Raw genomic sequence first — 25,438 nt, 5'->3', positions numbered from 1 at the left:
TGTCTCTTTCACGTTTCACCCAATGATATTTGTAAAGATATTCTAAAAAATAGTAATATAATAATTGAAATTAAGCTTTCTTTCTTTTTTATTTTGGTAAAATTAAGCTTTCCAAGTTTCCATCTACCCATAGAAGATGGTTCAACTACCATCGTAGGGTTCACAAACCTCTCCCAGGGTTTTGATATGTTCCAAAATACCCTTCCGATACCCTTTCCCGCTTTGCAGTGAATTGAGACCACATTCACCGTCGTATGGAGACATTGACCACCACACGCCCTTTGGACTTGACGTTAGATTTTTTTTTTTTTTATAATCTCGAATTTTGGTATTCCATTTTCTTTGTTTTTAATTCCATTACCTTTGGACTATGCGTTATAAAATATGTTTTCGTCTTTTTTGGGTAATACCCTAATAGGTATTACCACTTTAAATTTTAAAATCCTCCATCACCATAATACCGTAATAGGTATTACCACTTCCCCTAATTTTCTCATCCCACTTTATCATAATCTTTCCCTTTTTTTGTGAACTTCACAGTTGTTTTCTTCAATGTGGTTTAAACAGTTTTTTACTTTTAGATAAATGAGGTTAATTTTGGAAGTTTGCTTTTATTTTAGATGAGTGCTAACTAACTTTGGGGATTAAGTAAATCTTTTCAAAATGAAAAGTAGTGGATGTAAAATAAATTTAAAACCTACTTATCTTGTAATTTCCGTTTTTATCTAGTGGATCTAAGAAATTATCCATTTATTTTATTAGCCTTTTAAGGTTTTAGCAAATTTTTGTTTTCCCCACTTTTGATAGAATTATAGGTTTTAGCAGTTAATCAGTTGGTCTTTATGGGCGGTTCAACCTAAAAAAAAAAAAAAAAAAAAGTATAGGCGGTTTGATATAATCGGTTATTTCATTCCCTGTGCTTCCTATTACCGTCCCTTTTTTTTGGTACTCCTATTACCGTCCGACTTTTTTGGTGGTGATTTGAATGGAACTTTTTCTGAGATTTGTGATGGTAGCGAAGGATTTGGTGCGGTTCGATCCGTTCCAATGGAGCAGTATTTATATTCTTTACCCGTTTTGTTGTAAAGAGAGTTCGATTTGGGGTTTTCGATTTAGGGTTTTCTGGGAGAGAGCAGAAACGCCGTTTTGGGTGTTCTTGAGAGATCTCCATTGTAATTTTCTCCAATTTACATAGTGAAACAGCTTCGCCTTCGCCCGTGAACGTAGCACACCATACTGATGTGTGAACCACGTTAAATCTCTGTGTTGTCTTGCTCTGTTTTTGTTTCTTTTCATATTTTGGTTGGTGTTTGCTTTAACAAGACCAACTACATATGCTACGTTCTTCATACAATTGATAGCCCAAACTCTTTCCAACCAACGAATATGAAAGTTCAGTAGTAAAAACTCAGTTGATGAAGCAGCAAATAGAATTTCAATTATTTGTGGAATTATCAATTGTTATAACTCTTGATAAAAGAAAGAGATGTGTATGAATCACTCACATCTCTTTTTGAATTATATGTACCCGCGAGAATAATTTGGAAAACTGGTAGAGATACCTTCTTTAAAAATTGAAAATTTTTTTGGGAGTCCAATCGTGATGTTTGAATGGTAGATATGAATAATAGTTCAAATATTTCTTGATATATTCCATATATTCCGTGATCTAGATACTCAAATTAATATCAATGGGGACTGTGTAGTACATGTAGCTTGGAAGGGATGAGAGAGAGAGAGAGAGAGAGAGAGAGGGGGGGGTTCAAAGCCCATAAAAGGCATACCAGCCAGGCCCAACGTATCATAAAACCAGATGGTAAGCTAGCATTTTCCAAATTTTTTATTTCTTATGGTGATTCGCTCTTAAGCACCTTTGGGTCAAGGCTGAGTTACAGCTTTGCAGGCTATACAATCTGGGCGTCCAAGATGGGAAGGGGAAAGAATCAACCATCTGTTATTTGCCGTTTTCAAATTCAAACTGAAACTATTGAAGTCACTTTTCTTCCCCTTCCATTTTGTTAACAAAATTCAGTTAAAGAAAGGAAATTGTACAAAGCAGCCCTTTACTTCGGAGTTCAGATGCTGCAACCATCTGAGAGTGTCTCCTTGAAAACACATTACAAAAGTTAAACATAAAGACTGGTGTTAAAATATGTAAAGAACTTTTGATATAGGACTGAGATTAATATTTACATTAGCAGATGCTTCATCAATGCTGCGGTAATCTCATCTACCAGATCTAGCTAAATACCCTAATTTAGCCATATAAAGATACTGAGCTCATCATGTTTACCATCTCGATTGTATAAAATCAGTATCGTTATTGTCCTCCCTTAACTACCGAGTACCCAAGGTAGGTAAGGCAGAGAATTTTCTTACATTCCAATCTTTCTGTAGTCTCATTTTCTGCTTAATTCATCCATTTTCACAGCCTTAGTCCCTGCCCTTTTTATTTATTTAATTCCTTGCTTACATATACTTTAATCACTAGTCATTGGACTTGATGAATAGGTTTACAAATGAACTATAATATAAAATAAGAAACTGTTCTATTCTTAAGAAAAGAAGTCAGGACTTTGACCTTGTGTGGATGCCATACATGCATTGTTGTGCAAAGCTGTTCAATATTCCTGGATGGTCCAAAAGATACCTTCCCCTGTACTGGACATGGCTCAAATCCTCTTAAATTTGATTTAATTCTATTACTTAGCATTGTTAATTGTGTGTAATATTAGTGAAGAAGGTAATGAGTTCTTGATGCCTTTCCAGAAACCAAAGTTCCTAACTTTAGCAAATGGAAATTCATAGTGGTTTCTGTTTTCAATGACTAAACGTCTTCTGCCTTAGCTACCATGGAAGTTGGAAGGGATGGATGAGACAGAGAAAGTTTCACAAACAAAACAGTAGAAAGATTAATTTGAGTACAGATAGTCTTAAGAGGTTCAAAGTCCGTGAATAAATACGAGCCAGACCCAACATATCATAATATTGGGGGTCTTGCTGATTTACAATGCTGAGTTCACTGTGTTTTAATGGCTATAAAATTAGGGCCTACAATATGGAAAAGGGAAGGCATTAAAATTTTTTTACTTGGCCTATCTTCAGGGCAACTCCAAGACATCACCACTAGTTTTCAGATTGATAGTTGATGGTATCTGGAATTTAATTCCTTATTTTGAGTATTGTAAGTTCATGTATGTTCCATGGGAGGTAAACAACTTAACTAACTCCCTAGTAAGAGGGCCCTGTCTTTGGTGTGTACGACAAGTTGACCATTTCCAATCCATGTACAAGAACAATGCCATCATTCATCCATTAGTTCATCATGCCTCTCGGAATAAGTTTCATTTAACAAAAAAACTCTTTGTTAACAAAATTTAGTTAAGGAAATTAATTGTTCAAAGCAACCGTTTGTCTATTAAAATGTGTAAGGCTCAATAATATGAAACAACAGAGAAAGTATTTTTTGAGCACCATCACCAAAAAAATTCAGTAACATAATAAATCACTAGCAAGTAGAGTGTCATTGTTTAAAATCAAGCAGATACTTCATCATCAGTGCTGCGGTAATATCATCTACCAGATCTAGCTAAATACCCTAGTTAAGATATAGAACGATACTGAGCTCTCATCAAAAGCTTCTCTTCTCATTCTGATTATGGGCCCAGTTTCCCAATTGCTCCAATGAGTAGAAGGTGTGCTTCAATGATGCAGACATCTTTCACCAAGAAGCCCTTCGATGCCTCTCTGAGACTACTAAGAGAGAGGAATTCTCTCCGACCCCAATTCTTAGTTGAGTCATTAAACCAATTCTCCCCTGCACCCAAAGACAAAATCTCATGAATTTAGGAAGAAGAAAATGAATCAATCTTTAATATCAAGTAAAAAACGAGTTTAAGAAGGAGCAATAATATATGGGAATGGAGAAAAGCAAACTAATGCTTTCAGTATGTACTGACTCACCTTTATATTCCACATGCTTGCCATTGACCTGGTCCACTAATCGCAATTTATACTCTACATACACTCCTTGGCCAGGAAGAACAGTTGTTGAATCATTCAACTCCAAGAACAAAGAAATGTTTTTGCCTTTCCCTTCAACATGACCATTGGGATAAAGCTTTATTTTCCTGAAATCATCAACAACTTAAACAGTTCAGAATTCAGCTGGAAGTTAGTTAGTGTGAAGTATAAAATTGAAGGAAGCAGAAATTAGTACCATTTATGACTACCAGCAGTAAAAATATCAGAGCAATGGATTTCCTGAACCAATTGAGAGAATTTCTCTATCTTCCAGGTATAGTTACAAGTGACAGGTCCGGCTGTCATCAACAAGCACTCCCCTTTGCCTGTAACACTCTCTTTATGGACAAATACTTCAGCTCCAAACACACAAGTGTCATTGACCAAGTATCCATTGGTAGGGTCATTGAATTGTGTCAGGTTAATTAATCTGTCGAACCCAGATTGAGTTTTTGTTGCACGGAATCTTCTTGCTCTTCCTTTGGCATCTAAGTGTCATTCATATATGGAAGTTTTTCAAGCATGACAAATTAAACAGATGAGAGAACTATAGAAAAAACTAAGAAGAGTTGCAGACGAAGAAGTTTCTTTTAGATTTGAGTTTTGTCATTGTCACAAGCATTAAAGATTAATTAGCAAGACACAACTTATGAATGAATTTTTAATTGAATAAGTGTAATAAATTGAAGAAAGCCACCTTGGAGTGTCAAGTACTTGTCATTAAGTTGGTCAAGCACAAACAACCTGAACAAGGCATAGACCTCCCAACCTGGAGAGAGGGAATCTGTCTCTGACATTTCCAAGTAGAGAGAGATGTGCCCTTCCCCATTTTTATCCTTGTTTCCTTTTGGGTACAGACAGAGTTTCCTGAAACACACCAATAATATTTATGTGTCTCATAGTAATTAAACAAGAAAAAGCTACATTATTCTAAGAAGAGGAAGAGATGAAGAAGACATAACAAATTAATGTGATAAGCAACTTTAATAAGGTGAATAAATGGTGTACCATTTGTATCCACCAGCTTCAAAATAGCCAGAGTAGTATCTATCAAGTGAGGAATTTGAGAGCAAGGAAAATGACTTAATCCTAAGTTGGAAGTGAGTTGGAGGTTCATCCCTTATCGTTCTTGAAGCTACTGTATGCAGCACATGACATGGAAGAAGTAAATATTATGTTCGCGAAAAAGAAATTGACAGGAGGGAAGGATTGAATGGAAGAACCTTCTTCACCACCGATAGAGAAACGCTCCTTCTGGTCACAATTGATAGATAAATGTTCCATCCAGCTATAATTGTGTTACTCAATTCCAATCTGCAATGCAAGTTTGAAGGTTATTGTTCAGGTGAAAAGGCTCCTTTTGACTCTATTGTTATGTAGAGTAGAGATTAGAAAGGGAGAAACTAAAAAGATGCGGTGGACTGTGTTAATGCACAGCCCAATAACCGCCTATCCTTTTGCTGTATATCCAATTATATACAATAACTCAAATTGTTGTTATAACAGCCAACAAATCGGGGATTTCATAGTTAAAATGATCTACTGTACTAATCACAATTGTTAAGTGAAACCCTTTAACATTGAGAAATGTTGCAAAGATCTCTCTCTCTCTCTCTCTCTCTCTCTCTCTCTCTCTCTCTGCCTCTCTGTGTTTGTGTGTGTGTGTGTTATATGGCTTAAATTAGGCTGCTATAATATGGAATTTAACAACACCAATATTGTAAGACCCAAATTCTGTCATATTTTTCATCCAAAAAATTGTATTGTATGATGTATCTTTCTTTCCCTAGTTGAGAGAGAGAGAGAGACATATAAAAATATATCCAAAGCTAAGAAAAAGAGAGCGAAAAAAAGACTAACCTGCAAATGACAGTGGACTACAACGGCGATGTCGACCAACAGACTCTCCCGACTACCTCTTTCCCTTTCTGATCAATTTTCGTCTATCACTCAAAAGACTCGTACTCACAGCTCCCAAACTCTTCACCGAGTAAAGACTGAAGACGACCCAATAAAGTTTAGACTTTAGACTTTAGACTAGAGACTTTAGAGACTTTTTCACTTGTTTGTGTTTTTGTCCCCCTCAAAGGAGTACCTTTACTCTTTTAGTTTTATAGAGCCCTAAATTAGGGGTATCAATGGGTCGATTTGGTCTGATTTTGATTGGGATTTTTCAGTTTTGGTGTGATTTTTAGAGAAATCGAAACCAATCCAATAAGAAATGTTCGATTTTGATTCGATTTCGGTTTCGATGCGATTTGATTTTGATTTATGATAACGGGTTGATATCGGTTTGGATTCGATTCGGCACCAATTTTTTTAAACTAGTAGGATTGGGTTAGTACTTATTTTTCTACTCTTTCTCTTTTCAACTACATAAAATATTTCATTAGATCAAATACAATACATCTTGGCATTAATGCTCTCAAGTCCCAGTCATTCGATTCAAATGGATCCTCTATGCTTAAGGATACAATTGATTGGGTCATCACTCACAAAGGATATAAGAGAAACTGTCACAAGAACTGTAACACTATGTAAGTATGTTAAATCAATAGAATATGAGAGAAACTATAATAACAACATTTGAAAATTTGATAAAAATTCATATCATATTGAACCCAACAAGATTTTCAAATACAATTCCAAGTCAACATCCACCTAAAGCACTTAAAAACTAATAATAATAATAATAATAATAGGATTAATAGGTAATGAACTGATTAAGTTAATCATCATCATCATCATCTTCTTCTCCAAGAAACAAGTAAAGGGAGTCACCAGTTTGGATGCCTAAATCACGAAATGTGGTGAGTAATAGGAGGCTTCGATCATTGTCATCAGTAAAGTGGTAGACATATTATCATAATCAATTAAGCCAATGTCAAGTGCATATAGATGTAAGATTCTGGGGTCATCAGCAGGATCCACTACCATTGATTTCTTAACTCCAGTCTTCATAATGAACAGATTCAGAGTTAAACTGGATTGAGGGTTCGGATCTGCAATCAGAAGATAAAACTTCGTCTCTTCTTGATCATCATCATCAATAATGTAATTATTAATTGGACTTTGATCACGCATGGTGAGTCCATGACTCACAAGCCACTGACAACGGGGAAGTAGAGATCTATCCTCCCTAATTTTGTTCTTAAGAATTAAAACTGTTGTTGGAGTATCAACCGGTGCCGCTGAGAGTTGAGAGTTGAGGATGAGGTCCGGTGCCGTGAGAGTCGAGAGTCGAGACTCAGCTTGAGGCTTGAGTTGATTAGCGTTTAGGCCGGGCATTTAGGTTTTAGTACCGGGTCGGGTTTGCCAATGCACCGTTGGGCTAGATCGATCCGAACCGAAACCGAATGATCCCTGAACCCCCAAACCAAATCCGATCTAATAAGAGATCGGTCCGGTGTGATTTGGTCTCATTCGGGTCTGGTCAGGCCGGTTTAGTCGGTTCAGGTTAGGTATTGACACCCCTAGCCCTAATGTTTAAGCAATTGGTCTCAACAATGTTCAGGAAAATGGTATTGGCGGTTTGATATATAATCGGTTAATATAATTGAATTGGTCTCAACAATGTTCAAGATTCTCATATTTCATTCCAACTCAATCGGCCTGGTCCCTCTTTCTATAATATAATATAGAAAGAAAGTTCTCCGTCCAGGAATGTGGCCTATGCCAGCACGACAGAAAACTACTTCTCTATAATATAATATAAGAATCTTGATTGCCAATAGATACATGTTCGCTTGTTTTTGGAACACAACAAGAGCGACTCCTTCACTTAAGATCTTCTTCTTCTGTCTTTCTTTAATAATCTCTGTATTTATTGTAGTTATAGTGACAAGGTTGTTTGATTGTTTAAAGTTTAAACTGCACTGGAAACGTATGGCGGTGTTACTTGGGGAGCAGGGTTTGAAAAATCGGATCAAAGTCGTAGCCTGAGGAGCAACTTCAACCCTCTTAGCATGGCTGCGGTTGAACCGTGGTTTTTCAAGATCTATGTTGGGCTTGGGTTCAGAAATCTTTCAAAAATGGGTTGGGCTTGGTTTGACCGACCTTAGTAAACCTAAGAAGTGCTGTTGGCATCCGGCTTAGGTTAAGGTTGGCCGGTTGGTTTACCCTCTCCTTCTATGACCTAGGTTGGGATTTGGGATCCTTCTTACAACTTAGGCTCGGTTAATTTCTCTTCACGATCAGGCCTAGATTGCCCTTCCCACATAGAGATGTAAACAGATCGAATTCGGTCAGATAGTGGCATTATCATATTCGTATACGATTATATTCGGACGAATTCAGATAATATCCTATTGATTTTCAGACGTCGGATAGTTTTCAGATAGTGATTTTTTGAATATAGATTCCCCTAAATGGATATGAACACGGATCGAATACGAATTTTCAACTATTCGTTGACATCTTTACCATTTTTATGATGAGGGTTAGGGTTGAGACTTGAAAGTTCAGCAATTACCCTTTGTTCTACTCTTCTTAGTCTTTGATTTTCTTATTTTTTTTTCTTTTGATTTTATCTTATATTTATTTTAATAGATATATGATTCCATGTATCACATTGCATAAAACAATATATATAAACCAATAGAAAATCTAGAAAAAGAATCACATTATCTTAGCTTATAAATTTATAAAAATAAGATAACAAAATCCAATAAGGTAACTTAAAAAGATAGACGAACACAGAGATTATTTCTGATATTTTATTACTGTCGGATTGCTAAACGAATTGGATAATAATCAGTCGGATAGGGGGATTATCATATTCGTAACTAATTAGTTTTAGACGGATTTGAATTCTCCTAAACGAATACGAACGCGGATTGAATACGGATTTCAAATATCCGTTGATATCCTTATTCCCACATAAGGTTTCAAAAAATGGAACTGGGAATTAAATCAATCAGCACCGATTTTGATATGAATAGGTCATAATCAGAGTAAAATCGATAGAAATTGGCTGGATTGGTCATAGACGATTCTGATACAAATCGGCCAATTCATTGATCTGATTCTCGATTCTTAAAACCGTTCTCCCATAATGAAAATACCAAGGAGAGAGGTTCTTAGTTCCCAACCATTGTTTCAAAAATTGACCAATTCAATCAATCCCAATTCCACCAATTTCGGAATGGTTGATTCTAAGTTTTTACGATCAAACCATTGGATTTTCAGATCTGAGGGCCAATTCTGGAGTTTTTGAGACTGATTCCTGGCGATTCTAAATGTAAAATCCTTTATCCTAACTCCCTATGAGGAAGAAAATTGCTGTTACATCCAAGAAATAAAACGATGAAAAATCACATTTTCAATAACTACATTCAATGAATGGTGCTAAAATTTTGGCTCTTTCAGTTTTAGGCTTAATTTAGAATTGTTTTTGAGGTTATGAAATTTCACTTGGACTGTGACAAATTTATGATGAAAACAATGGATTGCAGTCAAGCTTTAGGTCGCATTTTTTTAATTTTTTTTTTTGCATTTTGAGTTCTTGCTGTTCATCCCCAAGTCTGTTTGGCTCTTTTTCTAATGGCTCAAACAATCAATCTACTGTTTGATTGGTCAACCGTAATGGATTATGTGTGATAGAGAGCACGGGCGTGCCAGAATCTTCAAGACTCAAGATCAAGGAAATTTATATGACTGACTTTTAACTAGGAAAATGTGGTTCTTCCTCTTACCTCGATTGCTCCAAGGACTTTAAGATATAAAGACCAAATTGCAATCCCCGAAGAAAAGAACGATCACAACACCAAATGATAGAATTGAAAGAAAATCAAGAATCTCTATTGATATCGATACTAGTGCATCCAAAGAACATAGCATTGAGGGAAAATCAAAAGAAGAACTTGATGGATAGAATGACTCCAACGGTTAGAGTAGTGGTCAGAGTAAAGGTGTCAATCGGTACAATATCCAGTATTCGATATGGTATCAGTATGGTACCGAAGCCAAAGACCCTATACCGATACCGTACCGTACTGAGTACAGTACCATTTTCCTATACAAATATCGTACCATACCGTAAAGTATCGGTTCGGTATACAATTTTATTCGATATATATATGATACGATATACGATATTTGTTATACAGTTTCTTATATTATATATAAAAATTAGTATATATATTATGACATATATTATATTTACTGTGTTATATTCTAATGTATAGAAATTATTATATCTATTTAATACATATATACTTATATATATTATTTATTATATATAAATCAATATATATTATGATAATACAGTATGATACTGGTATTTGGTAATTCAGTATGGTATCGGTATGTACCGTCAGTATCAACCTCCATACCAATACCGTATGGTACCATTTTCCCATACCGTTACCATACTAAATTGTATTCGGTATGGTATGGTACAGGTAATTCGGTACAGTACCGGTTCGATAAATGGTTTCAGCACTGAATTGCCACCCTTAGATCAGAGTGTAAATTACACTAAGGAAATAAAAGTTACGCTAAAGAAAAGTAAAGATAAATGAAATAATAGGTTTTTGATTGATCGAGAGATCTCTTCTTACTTCTTGAATTCTGATATTTGTATTTGTGAGAGTGATGTCTCTGTGGTGGAAGTTATTCAATTGTCCCTTTTTTAGAGGTTACAGAAACTGCTTATCCCCATATCCCTTGATAACCACTACTATAGTAGTGTTAGTTGCGGGGTACCTTGCGGTTACAATCGTCCTGACCCCACTAACTCTCTTTATGGGGAATCCAAATTGCTGGCCGATCTCCTTTGTCGATTGAACTCAATCGATCTGTCATTCCCGATCAATTGATAATTTTAGGGTGCAGACGTAGTCTAAAGTTTTTGGGATAGTTTGGTTTTCAAGTTTATTTTATGTGTTTAAGTTTGATAAGGTCTAACACATAGTCTTTGCGATAACAATTGCTTAGACAAATTGGTTTTTTTTTTTTTTTTTCGCCAAACAGAAGCACAAGGACAACCATGCAACAAACTGGGAAATCTACTGTAACTTAATGTGGCCCAATCCTCGTCTAACCCATCTCATTAAAAAAGTTCTATTCACACCATTAACGAACTTACGCCTAAGGGTGTGTGTTTGGGCCGCCGAACCCAAGCCCACCCTGAGCCCAACATGGCATGGGTTGCGATTTTCAGCCTGTGAACCATGTTAGGGCTGAGATTTCTAGGCCCAGAACAGGGCTGGGCAGTCTGACCTCGGCCCAGTCTGACCCTGTATATAAAAATATCTATAATTATATATAACATACGTAAAATAATATACAATTATGTATAATTATGTCATGCATACAGTCAAAAAGAGGGTTGGGGGAGAGGAGAGAGTTGAGCCAACCCGACCCTGTAGCCTTGAAATAGTAAAAAATATGGACAACCAAGATCAATCAGGGCCAACCCGACCCACTTGGTCCAATCTGGGCCTGGGCTGAGATATCCAGCCCGACCTTAGGATAGGCTGGGTCTAGGACTGATTTAAGGGGACTTAGGGCTGGGCTAGGATTTAAAAAACTCAACCCCAGCCCGATTGCACCACTAGTCTTACACATACACCAATATGTGATGCCACATTATGGTTTACTCTTCTATCTACAACATTGATGAGTATAGAGTTTCACTCTATTTACAAGACTGAATTTAGGTAGGATTAAGTACACGGGCATAGAGTCCTCCAGCATAGAGAGAGTCCTAGATAATAAGTTCATGTGATAACCAATCCATTATCTTCTCTGGAGAAGTTTGAGTCAATCCAGAACACTTGAGGAAACCGATCCATAGTGTCCTAGAGGAGATGAACTGTTGTTGTGGGATAAGATCCGAGATTGATAGGATGGAATACTCTCACATCAGTTCAACTACATTTTGGAATGGAAATCGTAATAAATAATATTGGAATTCAAAGTTAGATTTAATAACTAATATTTTTCTTATTGCTCTATTCAAGTAAAGTCTGTTGCAACTCTTGCAAGATAAAGTTCGAAAGGTCAGGGAAGCCGAATTTCACTTGGGAGAAAGTGTTAATTGATGATTAAAAACCTTTTTTCCCTAAGACACTTCGATCGGCACATCATCAGCCGTCTTCAGTTACCGGCACTAATTAATCATTCTGCTGTACATCCATTATCCAGTATCAAATTGTACACTTCTTTTTTTTTTTTATCTCATATTAATTTTATTTAAAATCTTTGTTATAAGGGAAAATATCATCCCTCTCTCCTCTAAGTTTCTTTAATATCAATCTAATCCCCAAGTTTTGAAAAATGATAATGCTCTCCCCTACTTTCTCAAGATTCTATCAACCATACCCTAAGTAACTACCTCTGTTAAAACAACATATCAAAATATGATATTAACCTCGTCTCTAACCTCAATTTTGGACTTGGACTCGGGCAATAAAGACGAAAGGAGAAGCAAGAATGAAAAAACAGTGCAGGTCTCTTTACGGCTCTCACTACATGTAGTGGCTAGCTTCCATGCATGTCTCACTTCAATTTAAAGGAAAAAAACAGTAGTACAAATTAGAAATTGATTCAGATCGATTTGGGTACAGACACAATCTCTTGCAATATGCACGAATTATATGTGTTATAATTATAGTTTTCAACTTATAGAAAATGTGATAAGCAATTAAGTTTAATAAAGTGAATAAATAGTGTACCATTTGTATCCACCAACGTGGATTGGTCCATCCCGATTTAATTTGGTTTAGTTTTTTGTTTAATGGGTTGGTTGTCGGTTCCAGGTCTGATCAACGGATCAAATTTGACCCTCAAGTAAAGAATATTCTCATAGAATATCCCAAAACTTTTTCTTTTTTTTTTATGGGAAAAGGAAAAGGTTTATATTAGAAAGAAAAGTCTGATTTACATGAGTCTATACAGCTTGGGGTATGGGGGGCAGAAGCTAGAAATGACCTAAGCCAATTAACAAGGGGTGGATTAGAGATGGACTTAAATGACATGTCAGTAGTTTTAGCAGATATCTTCAAAAAATAGTCTAGGACTTCAAAAGGCCATGGCAAAAGGGATGGAGTTGGAAGAAGTCCTGGTAGCATTTCATTAGAGCACCATACTTCTTTCAGCTTCAAACCTCTCAAGGCAGCAAAATCTAGAGCGGTGAGGATACTATCCAGCTCAGGTTCCAAAAAATGGTGGTTTTTACTTCGACCGGCAGTCAGGAGCTGAAGTTTTCCATCAACCAAAAAACCAAAGACCTAGCCTGGTTTACCTATAACTTTGCAGTCAAACCCTGCGCATAACAAAACAGGAAAATCTAACATGGGTAAATCAAAATTGGATATAGAAGCATGGTTAGTATAATCCGATAAATCCAATTGAGATGAAAGGAAGTCATTAGAATTCAAAGAGAGGGGGGGGGGGGGTAATCTTTAGTTCCAATAACCACTGGTTTATTCGAGCCAAAATCTGACCAGGGTTAGGCTGTACTGAATTAAACAGAAAATTGTTTCTAGCTTGCCAAATAACATAACAAGTAATAATAAAAACAAAAAAAAAACTAAACTAAAGAGGGCTTGTCAAGCTGTCGGTCCAGCAAAGTAGAGATGCAGAATTGTCTGAGAGAAGGAAATGAAATGAATTCAGTCCTCAGACCCAAAGGACCAGCTACCTAGATGTGCTTAACCCAGTCACAAGAGAGGAAGATATGCCAGAGGGTCTCATTACAAGTGCCACAGAGAGCACAAGTGGGATTGATCTGAGTCCATTTCGAAATAAAATCCTTAACCGAAATCCCCGCATGTAATACGCGCCAGAAGAAAAGTTAAATTTAGGAAGAATTTTGAGTTTCCAAAAAAATTCCCACAATGCAATAGATGAAAAATCTCTTAAAAATGTGGTAGAAATAAAAGAGGCCGCTAATTTGGTTTTAAAGCGACCATCTCTAGCAAGCGTGCACTACCAAGAGTCCTATGACTGGGAACAGGGGACAGTAATGATCTTGCTCACAAGAGAAGTGTCAGTGTCTCTGAGTAGCCCTAAATTCCAAGAGTTGCTGGTTAAGAAAAGGTTAACCGTCTCAGGGTAAACTCTTTGAGAGCACCCAGGTTTAATGGTGAACCCCGGGATAGATGGAATCCACGGGTCGGTCCAAAAATAAGTATCCCTGCCATTACCAATTTTGTGAAAGCAGAAGGACTGAAGAGGTTGGATAATCTTGGACATGCTGTTCACCAAAAGCCTTTTCTAAGACAGGTGACCAGGTCAAACAAAGAAGTCTAGGGGAAGTACTTGGATTCCAAAACCCTAGCCCAAATTGAATTATTTTTAGCCCAAATTGAATTATTTTTAGAGAGCAGCCGCCACCCAAATGTCAGAAAGAGGGCTAAGTTTTGGGTTCTAGCATGTCGAAACCCAAGGCCTCCCAGGTGAGTTGGGGTACACTAACTTGAAGCAAGATAAAAGGAATATTCTGTTTCATTATATACATTTTGAAAGATATGTACGTACCACACTTTTACCTTTTCGAAAAAAAAATGGAAAACACAATTTTTTGATGAAAAAAAGAGAACACATTTTTTTTTTTTTTTGAGACAGGAGGGGTATCCGACTTTAGGCCAATTAAATCCCCCCTGGGCTCGTATATGACCCCCGCACCACGCATGAATCGGAAGTTTCTGGGCCCTAGTGAGCCTCAGGCGGGTGGCCCCAAGAAAACACATTTTATCAAAAGGTAAAACACGTTTTACCAAAAGTAAATGACACGTCTCTTTCCTTTTGAATTTTTACAAAAAAAAAAGTTTGTTTCCTTTTGAATTTTTTTTCTTTTTTCCATTCGTCACTACCGCTGATGAGTGACAACGCATGCAGCTGCAGTGTTCCACATATTGTCGTGATCGTTTTTATGAGTCCTACGCATCCATATATAAATCTTCGAAGTTTGTCGGTAAAAAATTTCGATCGAAACTGAAGAACAATCGAAATCCTACTGGTCTCCAAAATTTTTCAACAAAAAATGACGATTCAAATCAATTTTAATCATGTTTTATGTTCCATTAGCACCGATTCTAGATCCATACAATCTAGCTTTGATGTCACTTGTTAGAAAAACCATGAGTTTCATCAACATCCTAATCTCAAATATATGTATGAATAACTAGAAAACAGTGATGCAAATAAAAAAAACATGAGAGAGATTTGTACCTTTCACCATGTATGCTGATGAAGAACAAATAAGAAAACCCGTCGACGAAGAACACGAAGAATAATGTGAGCCCGCATAGAAACTTGGACAACCACGATGGGGATCTTCTACAGTCTCCTAGACTCCCATCCACTTCTCTTTCTTGTGGAGAAAAGAGAAAAGAGTATGGTGACTGTAGAGACCCCTCATCATTAGTATTTATAATACTCTTCAAATCCTAACCCACTTCCACAATGGGCCAGGCCGATCCGATTCATCCCAATAAAATAAGTAGCAAACAAACGTCAGCCCTAGTATTTCTTGATTCCCATCAATGATGGACTCGATATTTAATCAAACCCACACATCACCATTGAAAAATATTTAACATTTCCATCATTTTTAAAAGGCTTCCTATTAAACTTGTTCTTTATTTCTGCTTATTTAGCAAACTAGAAATGAAAAGATTTAGGTTATGAGATCATTAGGCACAACAATATGAAACAGAAACAGAAGTATTGTCGGACCATCATAATTACCAAACAAAATTTAGTAACATAATAAATTCCTAGCATGTAGAGTCAATTATGGAGATATTTTATGTGGTAATTAATCTCATGTACCAGATCTAGCTGAATAACCTAATCCGTAGAAAGATACGGAGCTCAAGCCTCAAAAGCTTAATTTTCCTCTCATTCTGACTTCTGGTAGAGTTTCTCAATTGCTCCAATGAATAGAAGGTGCGCTTCAATGATGCAGACATCTTTCACCAAGTAGCCTTTTGTATGGTTTCTGAGACTTTTGAGAGACAGGAACTTACCCCAAACCCACGACTTTTTTGAGTCAATATACCGTTTCTGCACTGAACCCAAAATCAAATGCTAATGAATTTGGGAACAAAAAAATGAATCATTGTTATTTGATTCTTCGACCTTAATTTTTGTTATTCCTTAGACATGATCAAGAACTGAACTGAAAGAAGAGCTTAATTAAGAAGGAGACAATGGGAACGGAGAAAAGACAACAAATTCAAAAGTTTTTAAGTAGTACTGACTCACGTTCGTTTTCCTGGTGGTTGCAGTTGACCTGATCAACTACTCGCAATTGTGCCTCAACATACACTCCTGGGTCAGGAAGAAGGGTTGGTGTTGTTTCTTGATTCAACTCCAGGTACAAAGAAAGGCTTTTGCCTTTCTCTTCTCCATTACCTTTGGGATAAAGTATCACTCTCCTGATGATCGAAATCAACAACTTAAAACAGTTCAGACTTCATCAGCTGCTAGTTAGTTAGTGTGAGAATTGTTAAAATGATATATATGATGGAAGCATAAATTGGTACTTACCATTTATAACCACCAGCAGTGAACAGTTGAGAGCAATACTCTTCCTCATTCAACTCAGAGAACTTCTCCATCTTCCAGGTATGGTTGCTGCAACTGACAGCTCTCCGTCTGTCATTAACATACATTCCTCTTTGCCTGCAACACTCTCTCTGTGGACAAATACTTCAGCTCCAAACACACAAATGTCGTTGACCAAGTATCCATTAGTAGGGTCATTGAATTGTTTCAGGGTAATTAATCTGTGGAACCCAGATTGAGTTTTGGATGCACGGAATCTTCTTGCTCTTCCTTTGGCATCTGATATCATTCATATATGGCAGTTTTATTTTCAAGCTTAACAAATTAACACATTAGACAGATGAGAGACTATAGAAAAAGTAAGAAGCATTAATTATTAAACAAAAAATATTAATTAATACGTAAGACACACAGCTTATGATCGAATGAAATTTTAATTTAATTTTTGATAATTAATCACCTTGGAGTGTCAAGAATTTATCCCTACGTTGGTCAAGCACCAACAACCTGAACAAGGCATGGACCTCCCAACCTGGGGATAGGGCGGGACTCCGTCTCTGAGATTTCCAAGTGGAGAGAGATGTGGCCTTCCTCATTTTCATCCTTGTTTCCTTTTGGGTTCAGACACGGTTTCCTGAAATTAATACACCAATTATATTATATTTATTTATTTGTCTAATAGTTAACAAACAAGATCGAAGAAGCTACATATATTATACATTCTCGATCAGAAGGGGAAGAAGAGATGGAGAAGACATAATAAATTAATTAATGTGATAAGAAGCAGCAATAGTGCAATAGTGCAATAGTTAGTTAGTAATAAAAGCTCATGAATAAATAAATAAAATTAAATAAATTAAGGGTAATTTACACATATCACCCCTGAGGTTTGACGAAAGGATATTTTCACCTTCAGTTTTGGAAAATTCTACGTACCCCTGAGGTTTGCAAACGGTAACAAATAAGCCCATTCCGTCAGTTCATGACTAACACTGTTAAAAATTAAACTTGAACTAACGGAATTGCCCTTTTAAGAAGAACCAAAAAAAAAAAACCCAAAACCTGCAACTCATCTTTTCCAAAATCGATTGGGGAAGATGAGTTGCAACCATCCCAGCGCCCCATTGATTTGTCAATTACCCTTAATTTAATTCCTACTTGGGTTTCATGGTGGGGAAGTACCAATAACGTAGAAGAAAGCGCGCTCTCAGCAAGATTGTTGAAGAATGCAACAATTGTAACTTGTGAAAAGGTTGTGCTGCAAAATAAAATCATATAATCCATACAAAAAATAAAATAAGATGTGAAAAACCAATTTCCGAAACCTGGAATCTTAGGAAATAATGGAATACATAAGGCCTAATCTTAGATATTTATATTGAAGAATGCCAAATTCAATCATGGAAAGCGAGAATTGCAGTACAGAGATCCAGAGTTTAGGTTGAAATTTTGAACGTTTCGGTGAATGGAATGTAGTTACCTAATCCTCAAAAGGTAAAGAATCTCCTCTACTGAAGGGATTCTACTAAAAAACTGTATCTTCCTGGAGGAATCGTCATCGAAGTGAACAACATTGTTTGTCTTCTTGGAGATTGTTCGCAGCGAAGCCGCATCAATGCCGCCAATTGAATCCCTAAGGAAAACTTTCATGTACAAGGCTGCAAGCACCGCCACTGTCGCTGAAACCTGGAAGACATTTTGAAATTTCAGTGAGGAATGCCCCCAAAAGATCTTCTGTCACGGGAGTAATGGAGATTCAAGCAGAGAAGCGATCGAGGAGCAAAAATATAGATGGTTCTTCTCCAAATACTCCCAAAAAAAAAAAACAAAAAAACTGAGAAGAAAAAGAGAGACCTGAAATGTCAAAGCAGTGGAGAGGAAGCGAGCAGTTAGAGTTCCGCAGATGAATGCTATAGACACGATATCTTGCCTAGGGTTTTCCAGTTTAAAACCCACTCATTTTATTTCTCTTAATCGTAATTACAGAAACAAAAGAAAAACCCTTATGATTTTGAAACCTGCAACTCATCTTCCCAATCGAGTTGTAGGTTTTTTTTTTTTTTTTTTTTTTTTTCTTTTGTAAGGGTAATTTTATCCATTCAACTCTTTTTTTGGGGGGTTCTTTTTAGAAGGGCAATTCCGTCAATTCAAGTCTAATTTTTAACAGTGTTAGTAACAAACTGACGAAATGGGCTTATTTGTTACCGTTTGCAAACCTCAAGGGGGTACGCAGAATTTTCCAAAACTGGGGGTGAAAATATCCTTTCGTCAAACCTCAAGGGTGGTATGTGTAAATTACCCACAAATTAAATGGTGGTACCCGACCCGTACCATTTGTATCCACCAGCTTCGAAGTTGCCAGAGTAGCATATATCAAGTGAGGAGTTTGTGAACACGGAAAATGAGACTTAATCCTAAGTTGAAAGTGAGTTGGGGGTTCATCCCTTATTGTTCGTGACACTTCTGCATGCAGATTGCGCAGAACATGATCGAATTAATGGAAAAAGGAAGAAGAAGAAGTAAATAATATTAAAATTTTTTATGAAAAAGAAATTAAGAGATAGGCAGGATTGAGTGAGTGGAAGTAGCTAGTTAGCCCACTACGAACCTTCTTCACCCTCCATCTGATCTAATTATAATTTAGCAACTCGATGATCCAATGATTCCAATCGGCTATGCTGCAGGTTTGAAGGTTGTTCTGATTGGTCTATTGTCATATATAGAAGGGAAGGGTAGAGAGAGTGATCGATCAATTGTCCCCAAACTCCAAACCGAAGTCTACCACATGCTAGCTGTTCACATAATTCTATCCAAACTCGATCTTTGTAGCTTATCTCAAGGGTTAAACTCTTTGTAACAGATTCATACTCCTATAATAATTACAGCCTCCATCACACGATTGATGTGTACGTATTGGAGAGATTCAACAATTCGATCTCAACTTCTTTAGTGCTAACTATTATCGCGTGACGCGCTTTCCATCTTATTCTGGTCTCTCTCGCTCTCGCACTCTGTACTGCAGTTGAGCAGCGATCTTCTCCTGATGGAGATTTTCCTTCCTTCATTGGGGGTCTATCATCTCTCTCACTCTCTCTCTCTACTTTTTTGTCCTGCATTAATTCATTGGTTTCTTAATGCTAATTGGGTTACGTAGTAGGCATAATTTACGCAATAATAGCAGTTATTGATCATGATAGTTATCACTCGCAAGTAGGGGTGTAAATGCATAGCCGAAATCCATTTCCATATTTGTGTGCGTATTCGTTTAGCACTGTCCGAATCCGTCCGAATGCAAAACAGATGTGGATACGGATAGGCTATAGCTATCCGAAAAGCTATATTTACATTAAACGGATAATATATCCGATCCGTATCTGTTTAGCACTATCCGAATCCGTCCGAAAGCTAATCGGATGCGGATGCGGATATAGCACTATCCTAGCTGAATCCGATCCGTTTACATCCGTATTCGCCAAGCATTTTAAAACCCCAGCCCTAAATCCCTAGTCCCCTTAGCTAGGCCCGGTCCAGCCCTTTCTCAGGATCAGAAAAACGCAACCCTAACCCGTACTCGGGTCAAGTCGGGCTGACCTTGATTAGCCTTGACCATGGGGGGGTACAGGGGAAGGGAGATGCATGCGCTAGCCAAACTGGCAAGAAAAAGAAAAAGAATAAAGAAAGAAAAGGAAGAAGATAAAAAATAAAAAAATAAAAAGAAAAAAAGAAAACAAGATTGGGTTGGGCCAGGCGGGCTCAGACCAAGGCCTCAACCCTAACTAACCTGACCCGGACCTAACTCACTCAGGGCTGGAAATTCCCAACCCTGACCCACCCCCAGGGCCAGGGTATCTCAATTCTCAACCCAAGCTTTGTTCAGGCTCAAGGCGGACTTGGGCCGTTAGGGCTAAACTTGTACACCCCTAATCAAACCTTTGCTTTCTCTCACAACTCTTTCGAATATTTATCGATTGCCTCCAATGTAAAGAAATTCTTGATTTCCATGGTTCGTTCAGTAATTGAAGTGACATTTTCAGATTTTGAGAGAGAGAGAGAGATTAATTGTAGGAATGCTACCCTTAGAAACTTCAGCCAGTGAGGGCGTATGAGCCAAGCCAATATATTATAATATTGGGATTCTTGCTGACATAAATGCTGGGTTAGATGTGTTTTGTGGTTAAAACTTAAAACCAGTAGGTAAGCTAGTGTTTTCCATGTTCTTTTTTTTTTTTAATTTCTTATGGTGATTTTCTCTGGATCACCTTTGGTTCAAGGATGAGTTGCAGCTTTGCTGGCTATAAAATTTGGGCCAACATAGCGAAGAGAAAGCATTAACCATCTGTTATTTGACATATTTGCATTCAAAATTGTAATCACTGAAGTCACTTTATTCCCCCTTTCTTTTTGTCAACAAAATTCAGTTAAAGAAAGGAAATTGTACAAATTAAGCAGCCATCAAAGAGGATCTCTTTTAAAACACATTACAAAAGCAGAACATAAAGATTTGTGCTATGATATGCGAGGAACATCTGATCTAGGTCTAACATTAATACTTACATTCAGAAAAGATGGAATCTTAGCCAAGATGTCACTTAATCAAAGGTTTAAGTTGACACTAATATAAGGATGGCAATTGAGTCGCATGTTAATTGGACCTCAAGGAAACTCAACTATAAATTTATATTTTCCATCATATTTAAAAGGTTTCTTCCTATTAAACTTGTTCTTTGTTAAGATTATATAACAAACTACAAAAAAATAAAAAGTTTTAGGTTATGAGAGCATAAGGTGCAACAATATGAAACAACAACAAAAGTATTTTCTGAGCACCATAATCAACATAATTCAGTAACATAATAAATCTCTAGAAGATAGGGTGAATTGTTAATGTTTATATGCAGATACTTCATCAGTGCTGCGGTTATCTCATCTGCTAGATCTAGCTGAATAACCTAAACCATAGAAAGATACTGAGGCCATCGAAAGCTTTTCCACTCATTCTGATTTCTGGCCCTGTTTCTCAATTCCTCCAAGAAGTAGAAGGTGTGCTTCAATGATGCAGACATCTTTCACCAAGTAGCCCATCAATTGATTTCTGAGACTACTGAGAGAAAGGAACTTTCTAAGACCCCAATCCTTGTTTGAGCCATTAAACCATTGATGCACTGCACCCAAAAACAAATGCTCATGAATTTGGGTACAAGAAAATATATAATTGATTCCACGCTTTGATTTTATTCATTAGACACGACTAAGTGAAAAAAAAGAGGTTAAGGAGGAGTTAATTAACGCTTTCAGTAGTACTAACTCACGTTTAACTTCCCTGTGCTTGCCGTCGACCTGGTCTACTACTCCCAATTGAAACTCCACATACACACCTGGGCCAGGAAGAAGGGTTGTTGAATCATTCAACTCCAGGTACAAAGAAAGGCTTTTGCCTTTCTCTTCTGTATTACCATTGGGATAAAGTATTACTCTCCTGAAATCAACAAATTAAACAGTTCAGACTTCAGCTGCTAGTTAATGTGAAGTGTAAAATTGACAGAAGCAGGAAATTAGTACCATTTATGACCACCAGCATTAAAAATATCAGAGTAATGGAATTCCTGAACCAATTGAGAGAATTTCTCTATCTTCCAGGTATAGTTACAAGTGACAGGTCCGGCTGTCATCAACAAGCACTCCCCTTTGCCTGTAACACTCTCTCTGTGGACAAATACTTCAGCTCCAAACACACAAGTGTCATTGACCAAGTATCCATTGGTAGGGTCATTGAATTGTGTCAGGTTAATTAATCTGTCAAACCCACATTGAGTTTTTGTTGCACGTAATCTTCTTGCTCTTCCTTTGGCATCTAAGTGTCATTCATATATGGAAGTTTTTCAAGCTTGACAAATTAAACAGATGAGAGAACTATAGAAAAAACTAAGAAGAGTTGCAGACGAAGAAGTTTCTTTTAGATTTGAGTCTTATCATTGTCACAAGCATTAAACAAAAATATTAATTAGCAAGACACAACTTATGAATGAATTTTTAATTGAATAAGTGTAATATATTGAAGAAAGCCACCTTGGAGTGTCAAGTACTTGTCATCAAGTTGGTCAAGCACAAACAACCTGAACAAGGCATAGACCTCCCAACCTGGAGAGAGTGAATCTGTCTCTGACATTTCCAAGTAGAGAGAGATGTGCCCTTCCCCATTTTTGTCTTTGTTTCCTTTTGGGTACAGACAGAGTTTCCTGAAACACACCAATAATATTTATGTGTCTCATAGTAATTAAACAAGAAGAAGCTACATTATTCTCAGAAGGGGAAGAAGAGATGAAGAAGACATAATGAATTAATGTGATAAGCAATTAAGTTTAATAAGGTGAATAAATGGTGTACCATTTGTATCCACCAGCTTCGAAATCGCCAGAGTAGTATCTTTCAAGTGAGGAATTTGAGAGCAAGGAAAATGACTTAATCCTAAGTTGGAAGTGAGTTGGAGCTTCATCCCTTATTGTTCTTGACACTTCTGCATGCAGAACATGAAATGGAAGTAAATATTATGTTTGCGAAAAAGAAATTGACAGGAGGGAAGGATTGAGTGCAGATAGCCCACTGCGAACCTTCTTCACCACCGATAGAGAAATGCTCCATCTGGTCACAATTGATAGAGAAATGCTCCATCTAGCTATAATTGTGTTACTCAGATTCCAATCTGCAATGCAAGTTTGAAGGTTGTTGTTCAAGTGGAAAGGCTCCTTTTGATTCTATTGTTATGTAGAGTAGAGATTAGAAAGGGAGAAACTAAAAAGTATGCAGTGGACTTTGTTAATTCACAGTCTAATAACCGCCTATATATCCAATTATATACTACATCACAAATTCTTGTTATAAGTGAGACCCTTTAACATTGACAAATGTTGCAAAGAGATCTTCTCACTCTATCTGTGTTTGTGTGTGTGTGTGTGTTATATGGCTTAAATTAGGCTGCTATAATATGGAATTTAACAACACCAATATTGTCATGAATTCCTTTGATATGCTAAAAATTTAGTAAAAGGCTTCCCTGTACTGACTGCACTCTTAGTTGTGCCCTATAGAAGGAAGAGTTATGGCTAATCTGACCATGGGTATCTAGGGAATGATTTGGGTTGGGCATAATCTAAAATTTAAGACCCAATTTCTGTCATATTCTTCATCCAAAAAATTGTATTGTATGATATATCTTTCTTTCCCTAGTTTAGACAGAGAAAGAGAGAGACATCTACAAAAAAAATCCAAGGCTAAGAAAAAGAGAGAGAGAGAAAGAGTTACCTGCAAATGACAGAGGACTACAACGGCGAAGTCGAGCAACAGACTCAACCCCGACGACTGCCTCTCTCCCTTTCTGATCAATTTCGTCTGTCACTCAAAAGACTCGCACTCACAGCTCCCAAACTCTTGACAGAGGAAAGACTGAAGGACCATCAAAGTCTAGCTGGAAAACAACCCAATAACGTTTAGACTTTAGAGTCCTTTTACTTGTTTTTTTAGTTTGAAAAGAAACCTTTACTCTTTTAGGCTTTTAGCTTTGTTTAGCTTCTTCTATTATGTTTTTTTTGGGTTTGTTTTTGGGTAAGAGCTTTAATTAGCCTTATTGTTTAAGCAATTGGTCTCAAACATACTTCGCAAAAACAGAATAGTAAAAAAACAGAACTTTATGGTACGGGTTTCAAATGGTAAAAAATTGCAAATGGACGATCAAATAAAACGGTAAAAAATACAAAAAAGGGTAAAAAAATGGAAAACAAATGTCAAATGGTATGGATTTTAAATGTTTAAATTTAAAAAAAAAATGGAAACAAACGACGCTATTCTCATATAAATTGAGGATTTTTTATTTGAAATACATGCTTCTATTTTTTGCATCCGTGCATTGACCTTGAGTTGAGAGTGATGTCATGAAAAATATAGTTTTTTGACTCATCTTTATGTCGGTGAAAAATCAAGTTGATCAGAGTTCGAGAGAGAGAGATATGGTCAGTTAAGTCCAAGGTCTTAAAAAACATCAAAAAAATGGAAACGCATTTTAAACGTGTTTTCAACACGTTTAAATGGGAATGCTCGTTTGCCATTTTTTTTGTGCTTCCATGGCTGCTTCTCTCAGGGCAGGGTTGGGGTGGGGGGTTCGCTTGGGGAAGAGATGGGGCAGGGAGCGTGGTGGGGTGGGGTGGGGTGGGGTGGGGTGGGGTGGGTAGGGCGGTGCAGGGGGGTCAAGGTTGTAGGGGATGAAGCGATGGTGATGGCCGCAGTGGTTGGGAGGTGAAGGTGAAGGGGTGGATTTGACAGGGATAAATTTGGAAATGTAGATCATTTTAGAGAAAGAGGCACCACAAACATCAGTTTTAAAAAATTGGGTACCTAAAACAACCTTTTTATAAAAATTGGGCTCCGCAGGTGTAATTTACCCAAAAAAAAACCCATGAGGCTATGAGGTAATTCCTTTGAAATAGCTTTTGGTAAAAGCAATACCAGAGGAATTTTTAGAGACGAACAAAGAGTCCAGTCAAATAAGCAGTGCTTAATCATCAACAACCTGACAGCTAAAACTACTATTTAGTCGATCCACTAAAAGGTTTTGCTGAATTCTAATTCTAGAACAATCTCATCTTATTGGTTTTAATACTCGAGATCCTATAATTTTTCAGGAGGCCAGAGCTGTTAGAAGAGCAAAAACTCGAGACAATTTCTCAATTTCTGCAATTAGCTAAAGGCTTGTTTCAATGATATAAACATCCTTTACAAGATAACCCTTAGATTTGTCTTTGTGACTACTAAGATGTAGGAATTTTCTCTCACCAAAATAAAAAGTAGGAAATTTGTCCAGCCCCAGTTGTTACTTGGTTCATTAAACCAATCGTTTACTGCAAGA

At 36.9% G+C, this 25,438-nt stretch overlaps 2 protein-coding genes across 2 annotated transcripts in view; both read right to left on the bottom strand.

Moving 5' to 3' along the window:
• The window catches only part of LOC122655006 (protein RESTRICTED TEV MOVEMENT 3-like), a 68,617-nt gene that overhangs the window by 38,799 nt on the left and 4,380 nt on the right, over positions 1-25,438 (bottom strand). The window contains exon 2 of the mRNA XM_043849259.1: positions 5,884-6,002. The gene's annotated coding sequence lies outside the window, so the exon portion shown is untranslated. The remainder of the gene's footprint in view (positions 1-5,883; positions 6,003-25,438) is intronic.
• Positions 3,554-23,998, bottom strand: LOC122655005. The gene is made up of 11 exons (XM_043849258.1): positions 23,903-23,998; positions 23,151-23,294; positions 22,927-23,059; positions 22,609-22,778; positions 22,102-22,393; positions 16,240-16,412; positions 5,032-5,161; positions 4,721-4,890; positions 4,220-4,511; positions 3,964-4,130; positions 3,554-3,817 (listed from the first exon to the last, which is right to left on the bottom strand). Exons 2-11 carry the CDS (start codon positions 23,209-23,211, stop codon positions 3,657-3,659), a joined length of 1,749 nt encoding a protein of 582 aa, XP_043705193.1. The 5' UTR covers positions 23,212-23,294; positions 23,903-23,998; the 3' UTR covers positions 3,554-3,656.

This window comes from Telopea speciosissima, chromosome 3 (assembly GCF_018873765.1).
Source record: "Telopea speciosissima isolate NSW1024214 ecotype Mountain lineage chromosome 3, Tspe_v1, whole genome shotgun sequence".
NCBI classification, from domain to species: domain Eukaryota; kingdom Viridiplantae; phylum Streptophyta; class Magnoliopsida; order Proteales; family Proteaceae; genus Telopea; species Telopea speciosissima.
The sequence above is the reverse complement of the archived record's forward strand: the minus strand, read 5'-3'. Positions and strand labels throughout refer to the sequence as shown.